General features: G+C 45.9%; 1 protein-coding gene across 2 annotated transcripts; it reads left to right on the top strand.

Annotated features, from left to right (window-relative positions):
* The first annotated feature begins 888 nt into the window (after positions 1-888).
* Positions 889-9514, top strand: LOC106818784 (protein VPRBP-like). 2 transcript variants are annotated; one of them, XM_014823458.1, is made up of 9 exons: positions 889-917; positions 1826-1882; positions 2908-3072; positions 3618-3908; positions 4560-4698; positions 5841-5914; positions 6505-6649; positions 7339-7505; positions 8427-9514. In XM_014823458.1, the coding sequence occupies exons 3-9, from the start codon at positions 2920-2922 to the stop codon at positions 8439-8441; spliced, it is 984 nt and encodes a 327-aa protein (XP_014678944.1). In that variant the 5' UTR covers positions 889-917; positions 1826-1882; positions 2908-2919; the 3' UTR covers positions 8442-9514. The 2 variants fall into 2 exon arrangements, with proteins under 2 accessions (XP_014678944.1, XP_014678945.1); XM_014823459.1 differs by lacking the exons at positions 889-917; positions 1826-1882; positions 2908-3072 and adding an exon at positions 3175-3186 and having other exon boundaries at positions 7339-9514.
* The last annotated feature ends 380 nt before the right edge of the window (positions 9515-9894 follow it).

The raw sequence follows: 9894 nt of genomic DNA, 5'->3' as shown, positions 1-9894 counted from the left end.
TTACCCGCCGCACGATGTCACAGTGATGTTTGTAACGCGTCCTGACATGTTACAGATTTACCCGTCGCACGATGTCACAGTGATGTTTGTAATGCGTCCTGACATGTTACAGATTTACCCGCCGCACGATGTCACAGTGATGTTTGTAACGCGTCCTGACATGTTACAGATTTACCCGCCGGCACGATGTCACAGTGATGTTTGTAACGCGTCCTGACATGTTACAGATTTACCCGCCACACGATGTCACAGTTGATGTTTGTAAACTCCGTCCTGACATGTTACAGGATTTACCCGCCACACGATGTCACAGTTNATTTATTTGTGGCAAGTTTCCACATACGCCCTATCGGATTACACATGCTATGTGAACGTGTGTAATCTATTCCTCATTTTACCTTATATTTCAGGCATGTGAACAGTTTCTTGTACTTGGAACAGATGCAGGGGAGCTCAAACTCTACCACCTTAGCAATGCCACGGTTAGTATATATATATATATATAATATATATTTTTAAGCAATTTTCTTAAGCAGATATTCTTCTCAGTATGTCATGTCATGTATCCTGACTGTGAATCCTGGCATTTTACANCGTGTGTATGTGTGTGTGTGTGGTGTGCGTGTGTGTGTGCGCATGTGTGTGTGTGTGCGTGTGCGTGTGCGTGCGCGTGTGGGTGTGCGTGTGTATGTGTGTTCGTCTATTTACGTATGCATGTGTCTGTATGTCATGAATATATATGTAAATACATGTTTATTTGTGGCAAGTTTCCACATACGCCATATTGGATTACACATGCTATGTGAACGTGTGTAATCTATTCCTTATTTTACCTTATATTTCAGGCATGTGAGCAGTTTCTTGTACTTGGAACAGATGCAGGGGAGCTCAAACTCTACCACCTTAGCAATGCCACGGTTAGTATATATATAATATATATTTTTAAGCAATTTTCTTAAGCAGATATTCTTCTCAGTATGTCATGTCATGTATCCTGACTGTGAATCCTGGCATTTTACATAAGCTATTACACTAAATTACATTGTTAAGCTATTACACTAAATTACATTGTTAAGCTACTACACTAAATTACATTGTTAAGCTATTACACTAAATTACATTGTTAAGCTATTACACTAAATTACATTATTAAGCTATTACGTAAGCTATTACACTAAATTACATTGTTAAGCTCTTACGTAAGCTATTACACTAAATTACATTGTTAAGTTGTTAAGCTATTACGTAAGCTATTACACTAAATTACATTGTTAAGCTATTACGTAAGCTATTACACTAAATTACATTGTTAAGCTATTACGTAAGCTATTACACTAAATTACATTGTTAAGCTATTACACTAAATTACATTATTAAGCTATTACGTAAGCTATTACACTAAATTACATTATTAAGCTATTACGTAAGCTATTACACTAAATTACATTGTTAAGCTATTACGTAAGCTATTACACTAAATTACATTGTTAAGCTATTACGTAAGCTATTACACTAAATTACATTATTAAGGTATTACGTAAGCTATTACACTAAATTACATTATTAACCTATTACGTAAGCTATTACACTAAATTACATTATTAAGCTATTACGTAAGCTATTACACTAAATTACATTATTAAGCTATTACGTAAGCTATTACACTAAATTACATTATTAAGCTATTACGTAAGCTATTCGGACTGCATGATGATTGAAGTCATTTTGATTTTGATACAATATCTATCATGTATGTAGTATTGTGAATCAACCATGCATGTCAGTGTCTGTAATGTCAATGAGTGTCAATGATTGAATGTTTCAGGAGGTGGGGAGTTACGTCTGCCACAGTTCAGCGCTGACATACTGCCAACCGTCATCTGTAAGTCATCTCTTAGTGCGGCCATCTTGAATCATGACGTAAATGTTACGCCACAATAAATTATTACGTATCCTCATGTAATCAAACAGTATTTAATAAAACATATTTAATCAAAATAGTTTGATTAAGTATGGTAGTAATTTTATTGGCTTGATAATACTTGATACATGTACTACAGAAAGCAGGCCATCATTCTCATTTCTTAAACTAGCTTGAAATATATAGATGAATATATAATATATATAATTTATTATATTTAATAAATTATATATAAATATAAGTATATAATGGATAATTATATGTAAATATCATTTAAATAGTCACTAGTTAGAAAATCTGGCCTGGCCATGTAATCATTGTCGCTGCATGCATGTGTGAAGCACAGTCACAGATTGTGTGTTATCAGCTTTAGATGTTTCGTCTGTCGATTTTCGCTAAGAACCAATGATGAAGCGGTAAAAGGGCTGATGCACTGTCGGTTACCATAGCAACAGGTCACGCGATCAGCTCAGAGATGTGGTTTCTCCGCTCGCACGAAGTGATGTGCGAGGGGGCGGTAAACGTTACATCCAACATTACTTGTTCTTGGATTCCTGGAGCGTATGGAGGCGTGCGTGTCAGGAAGCTATGTGAACGTACATTACTCCCTGACGTTGTGCAGTGGTGTGGTGTACCGTATCGCTGTCACATAGGGGGCGCTAGTGAGCTGGTCGCGTGGCCGCGTGGCAGCCGGCATGTCCGTGATAACAGAATGGATATCTGAGGTTCTTATATTCGAACGACAATTCTAAACATTAGCACTTGCATGCGACAGAGTATCAGAGATCAGTGTTAGCGAGTGTTAGCGTTTTTCTATTTATACATGGCAATAGCTTTCAACAATAGACGTCTTTCAATGTGAAGTGTGAGTGCACGCATCACGATCATACAGTCAATGCTGTGCACACCATTGCGCGTAGTCACCGCACTATAAGATTCCCGTGAGATCTCGCGAGATAACGTGATTGTCGTGTGCGTGCCGGCAGGATGGGCGGCTCATGCTGACGTCGTCGTACTGGCGGCGCCCCCTGTCGGCGCTGTGGAGCATGGGCGACGTGTTTGAGATCAAGCATTCGTTCGAGGACGACCACCACGTGGAGTTCAACGCTCTGCAAGATCGCATCATTGGCACCAAGGACCAGATGGCTAACGTAAGTGTTGCCACCGGCGCCGCCTCTAGCGCGAGCGTTTTAGGGAAGCCATCACTTACACGCGTGTATCCGGTCGTGATTGTATGTATACGTATGAAGGACCAGATGGCTAACATAAGTGTGAACCACACCAACGCGCGCATGTGCGTTTTCTAAATTACGATTTCTAAATAGTTTGGTTTGAACTTGTTTTTATGTAGTTTGGTTAATATTCAGAGCTAATTTTAATTGCATAATGAGTTAAACTATGGTAATCTATCTATTTGGTTAATAACATTAAATAATTATTATTATTTTCTTCATTGATTATACTCACAGATCTATGACGCTAGGATAATTTATATTTAATAATTAATATAATATATATATATAATATCATATATATTATATATAATAATAATAATAATAATATTTAAGGTAAATTTTGTATCATAAACTGTTCAATCTCTAGTTATCTCTAATCTCTTATCTATCTAGTGATAATAATATTATTAACGTTAATTATATTATATGTTATAAATTTTAATCGGCAATGACCTTCACAGATCTACGACGCGAGCACGGGTCAGAAGGTCGTCTCGCTGTACGACAAGGACTACTGCAACAACTATGCCAAGAACATTGCGACCTTCAACCCCACCGACGACCTTGTGCTCAACGACGGCGTCCTCTGGGACCTGCGCACGCAGCGCCCCCTGCACAAGTTCGACAAGTTCAACCCTAACATCAGCGGCTGCTTCCACCCGCTCGGTCTCGAGATCATCGTCAACTCGGAGATCTGGGACCTACGCACATTCCACCTGCTGCACACGGTGCCGGCCCTCGACCAGTGCCAGGTGAGGAGGACGCGGCCGCACGGCGCCAGTCTAGACACGACAGTGTCCTTAGTAATCTATATATATTAGTATTCATATTAATATTAGTATTAATACTAATATTAATATTTATATTAATATTAGTAACCTATGTTATTTCATAGTGCCTAAGGTAACCACGCTCCCCCATGGAATTTGTTGCTAGGGAGGACAAATTAGAAATGTTTATGCGCGTTTTTCACACATGCACTCCAAATTCTCCGCCTTGCAGCACTTTGTTGCTAGGCAGGAATTTTAGAACTCCTGTTGCAACGCTGATTGGCTAGAGGCCTATTAATCACTTGTGTGGATAGGTCAATTCGTGTTATGTGTGCCGATGCGTTGTCGTGGTAACGGTGCACTTTGTTCCTGTCCATTATAGAGATTTTGGCCCTTGACTTTTCGCTGCCAAACGTATTCATTTTTTTCTGCAGTCGTTTTCTGAGTGGTTTGTCTGTCTACCAAATCTGATTATTCTTAAAGAATTATTCTCCTCTCCCCTCGTCAGCCTCCTCTTCCCACGTCACCCTCCCTCTCCTCGTGTCAACCCTCCTCTCCCCGTGGCACCCCCCCCTCCACTCTCTGCAGATGCAGTCACCCCGCTAACGCGCAGCTTGCTCTGTCTGCCACCAGGTGGTGTTCAACAATGCCGGTGACGTCATATACGGGGCGATGCACGAGGAGGAGGAGGACGACACGGCGGAGGACTACCACCGCAGTCCCTTCGGCTCCTCCTTCCGCACCTTCGACGCCACCGACTACTCGAACATCGGTAAGCTCTCCGCCAGGTGGCGCCGGTGGCGCGGTCGCTGGGTCGTCGGTTTGTTAAAGGTCGTTGGTTTACGCGAAGAAACTCGTGTGTATGTGTGTGTGTTGTTATTGTGCAGGCATTGTTGAGAGAAGATTTTATCTATCTTTTGTCATGACATTGACGTACTGGGTTGGTGTGTAGAGGGGATTTTTGCACCAGGGAGAAATACACATTTTACATACCAGGGTATTTGCTTATTTAGCATATGTCATGTGCTATTTTTAATGATCCTGAATAGCCGAGCTCGTAGAGCACAGTCATTACGTCTGAAAGGTCGTTGGTTCGAATCCCATCTGTTTAGTTTATTTTTTTATTTTTTTTATTTTTCTGTTTAGGGTTAGGGTTAGATTAGGGTTAGGGTTCACAATGCGTATACATGTGTACACATGTGTATTATGGACCCGAGCGATCCCGAAGTTGCGCCCTACTACCGTTCGGCTATTTCCGGAAAAATGAGTATTTCTCCCCGGTACACAATTCTGTAGAGGGTAGGTTCCATAAGGTGTGATTTCGTGTAGGGAAAACAGGAGTAAGCTAATCCTGAAGTGATGCAGAGATTAAGGCGTTCATATGTTGAACAAACCCCGCAGCTGTGGTGACGCGTGTGTAGTGACATCAGAAGTGACAACAATGTGATGATGTAGTTTAAGCAAACTCTGCTACGGTGACGTAGTCGCGTAGTTAGTTAAGCAATTACAATAACATGTGTTGAGTAACTCACTAACTTGTCATATTTCGTTGAATCAATTAAGTAAGAGTTACAAGTTAAGTAAAAGGTGGCATATTCATGTGGAATAAATTTCCGTTATTAGTAGTCAGTCGCTTGTGTAGTTAGGTTGCTGTCATGTGCGTCTGAAGCATTGCTTGTGTGTTGTTTGCAGGGGAAAAATAACTTTTTTCACGGGAGCTCTTTTTCAAGTCTGTGGAAAAAATACCTCTTGTCAAAAATTTGAAGGGAGCTATTTTGAGCCTCACGGGAGCGATTTCTGAGGCTTGAAGAGCGAATCGCTCATCGCTCCCGTGTATTTTTTACCCTGGTTGCTTGTCGCCATCGACATGTTGCTTGTTTGTTGCTCGTCAACGTTGTTTGTTTGTTGCCGCAGCGACGATTGATGTGAAGAAGAACATCTATGATCTGTGTACGGACAAGTCCGACTGCTTCATCGCTGTGATAGAGGTTCGTGTCGCACCCCCTCATTCACTGCTGCAGAATGCGTGGGTGTGCGTGCGTGCGTGCGTGCGTGCGTGCGTGTGTGTGTGTGTGTTTGTTTGTGTGTGTGTGTGTGCGTGCGTGCGTGCGTGCGTGTGTGCGCGTGCGTGCGTGTGTGTGTGTGCGTGTGTGTATTTGTTTGTGAGTGTGTGTGCGTGCGTGCGTGTGCACATGTGTCGTGCGTGTGTGTGCGTGCGTGCGTGTGAGTGCGTGTGCGTGTGTGTGTGCACATGTGTCGTGCGTGTGCGTGTGTGTGTGCGTGCGTGTGTGCACATGTGTCGTGTGTGTGCTTGTGTGCGTGCGTGCGTGCATGCGTGTGTGTGTGTGAGTGCGTGTGTGTGTGTGTGTGTGTGTGTGCATGTGTCATGCGTGTGAGTGCGTGTGCGTGCGTGCGTGTGTGTGCGCATGTGTCATGTGTCGTGCGTGTGCATGCGTGCGTGCGTGTGTGTGCGCATGTGTCATGCGTGTGCGTGTGCGTGTGCGTATCTCGTGGCGCCCTCTGCCTGCACGATGGTCATCATCGACGTCTCCTCTCTCTATCTATCTGTCATCGTCAGAACGTGACGGGGGAGGACGTTCCGGAGGAGAGCTTGTGTCGCATCTACGAGGCCGGGCGGACGCGCGAGCAGGGGGAGGACATGGAGGAGGAGGACGAGGAGGAGGGTATGGACGATGATGAAGACGACGATGACCAGGACATGTGTAAGTAACCGCCGCCAAGGTCGCGACTTGGGGGGGTCAAGGTCACGGTAGGGGTTATGGCAGGAGGAGGACGAAGACGACGATGACCAGGACATGTGTAAGTCACCGCCGCCAAGGTCGCGACTTGGGAGGGTCAAGGTCACGGTAGGGGTTATGGCAGGGGGAGGGCATGGAGGAGGATGAAGACGACGACGACCGGGACGTGGGAGTCACCGCCCGCCGCTGCTGCTGGGGTCAGGGCTGGGGGCTGGGAGTACGGGCAGGGTTATAGTTGGGGTCACGCTGGGGTCAGGGCTGGGGGCTGGGAGTACGGGCAGGGTTATAGTTGGGGTCACGCTGGGGTCAGGGCTGGGGGCTGGGAGTACGGGCAGGGTTATAGTTGGGGTCAGGGCTGGGAGTACGGGCAGGGTTATATTTGGGGTCATGCTGGGGTCAGGGCTGGGAGTACGGTCAGGGTTATAGTGGTCAGCTGGGGGGTCACGGTCAAGGTCAGTGTGTGTGTGTGGGGGCCACAGTCAAGGTCAGCATGGGGGGGTTGAAGTCAAGGTCAGTGTGGGGGTCGCAGTCAAGGTCAGCATGGGGGTGTCACAGTCAAGGTCAGCGTGGGGTGGTCGCAGTCAAGGTCAGCGTGGGGAATCAAGGTCAATGTGGCTTCATAGTGTCACCGATTGTCGTCTGCGTTTTTTCAGCGCTGTACCAAGATGGCGACGACGATGACGACCAGATCGACATTGCGAGCGACAGCGAGGCGTCGACGATCGAGGATGAGGAGAACGACGACAGCGAGGACGACGATGATGACGATGACGACGACGACGACGCGATTGACGACGACGACGACGACGACGACGAAGAGGTGTTGTTTAGTCTAGTGGAATTGTGATGCGGCGCCGTCAACGCACGCACATACACACGTCGGGGAGAGTGGGGGAGGGGCAGGGAGGGAGGTAGCAGGTCAGGGGATACGTTCTAAGAGTCTGTTGCGTTCTAATATCAGTTCACTTTCGTCGTTTTTTTTGAACGACGGACGTTAGATCGGATGGCGGCGCGCGAAATCGCGGCGACTGTGAGATGAGATGAGCGTCTGCCGTGAGTCGTTGCTAAGTTACGGTGCCGCGTGTAATAGCTGTTGTTTCCTGCGCTGTGGTTGGTGGGTGCGTTTATCGCCGGGGCTGTGATTGGTGGGAATGTCTCCCTGTTCTGTGATTGGTGGGCACAGGTTATCTAGGTGCCCTATGATGTATACACTAATGTGTGTTCACATCTGCATATCCAGGGTAGAGGGAGCGGGAGATATCCAGCTCCAGGGTAGAGGGAGTGAAAGATCTCAAACTGCAGGGTAGAGGTAGTTTGAAGTCTCTATATTAGGATACGGATAGCAGGAGATCAGTAGATGCAGGGTGGAGTTGGTAGGGGCTTATGAGTGGCAGAATGGTGGGAGTCTTTCGCGATGGAACACAGTGGGTAGGTTAGGCCGGTAGTTACTCATGCAAGGAAAGCTGCCGGTAAAAACAGTAGAAGCTGCGTGCAGTGAGGCGTCTGCTGCTGCAGTAGCCGTGGTAACCATGCTGCGTCCGTCAGACGCGCACGTCAAACGTAGATGCTCCCGATTTGCTCAAACCCTTCGATCTCATCGCCTCGACGATAGCAGTAGAACGCACCTAGATGGCGCTGGCGTAGCTCAACGAGATGACGTCTCCGGGGCGCCGCGCGCGATACCGTAGGCAAGAGGCGCCCCCTGTTGTGCGAGATTCTAATGCGTGGTCTTCTCTTCCAGTGCACAATCCAGTGATACAGACTGCAATGTGGGAAGCTCCTCTGGGCCTTGTACTATTATTGTATGATAGTAGTAGATGTCGGCAGCGCAGGCGGTTGCGGGGACCATGCTCGCAGCGGGCGGGTGCGGGTGTATGAGCAGGGGGAGCAATCCTCTTACTGTGTAAGTGGGATTGCGTAGTACCGCTACTTATATATGGTGCTACTATACCAGCCTTGCTCCGAGTCTCAGCACTGTGTTGTCTCTCTCTCTCTCTCTCTCTCTCTCTCTCTTTCCCTTCTTACTCATAGTAATTCACTCTCTCACAGTCTGTGCCCGGCAGGCAATTGAACGTCCATGAGCACAAAAGTCGATGGCATTTTAGATGTATAGTACGTATTATTTCGTTCCTTGGCGGTCATGCTGTTTCTCTAGCATTCGCGCCGCCGAGTTTTTAACTACATGTTTGATAAACCAACCGCGAGCACTAGTGGGGTCACTTTCGATCGTGAGTGTGTACGCAAGCCGTCGTCGCAGATTTAACTCCTATCTCTATCGTGAGATGTGTCGTGTTAGCGCGCCTTCTCCGGTGCGAATCGATCGGCTGGAGAGCTGGTGATACTGTCCGAACGTGGCAAGTACCAGGTGTGGGGAGAACAAGCCATTTTGGCGGGGGCCGGACGATATCGTGTCTTAGTGTAGAATTTGCCGCCCACGAAGTACGTTGTTACGCGGTCGAGAAGTCGTGTGTGTGCTCCTTGTTGGCTGGACTAACTTTCAGCGAAGTGTCTAATATGTGGATCGATTGAACAGCGGTCCGGCTGTAGAGTTCTGTATCTTGTTGTTGCTCTCTAGAAATGCTACCCCGCGCGCGCACACTCACCCACGCATGCACGCGTGCGCGTGCGTACCGCAGCATTCGCTTGTACATATATACGTGCTGGTGCGCTATTGTAGTAGTGTGTGGCTGTAAGTGGTCAGCCAGCAAAGGCTGTGTGTGTGTGTTCGCGTGATCGAAATTTACAAAATATAAATGAGTAGTTGTGTGCGACGCGATTGCGTTGTCGAGCTTATTGGAAAATAAAGCGATATTTTGTGTAAGTTTATTACTTCACGCGTGTTGCCTTGTTGTTTCGTTGTCGTTGTGTTTTTTTTATTTTTTATTATTATTATTATCTTGTTATTATTAATAATAACATTATTATTTGATTGCATGTAATTCAAATACATGTACTGAAAATGTCTTTTCCAGTAAGAAAAAAATCTGATAGATGCAATTATGTTGAGCAGTCAAAATAAAAGCATATATGCATTTTCGCTTTTCCCTTATAAATAAGGTTGCATGTATGTGCTAATTTGAAAGAGCGGGAGGTGTGAAATGACCGCATAGTGAGAAAAGGTTATATGCTTTTGGCTGGTGTGTCACGTAATTCCTTAATTCCCAGAAGCACGGAAACCGCTTTTTTACCGTTTCGATTTTTAGATGAAA

Source organism: Priapulus caudatus, unplaced genomic scaffold (assembly GCF_000485595.1).
Source record: "Priapulus caudatus unplaced genomic scaffold, Priapulus_caudatus-5.0.1 Scaffold2522, whole genome shotgun sequence".
NCBI classification, from domain to species: Eukaryota; Metazoa; Priapulida; class Priapulimorpha; order Priapulimorphida; family Priapulidae; genus Priapulus; species Priapulus caudatus.
Note: the sequence above shows the minus strand (reverse complement) of the source record. Positions and strands in the feature narration are given on the sequence as shown.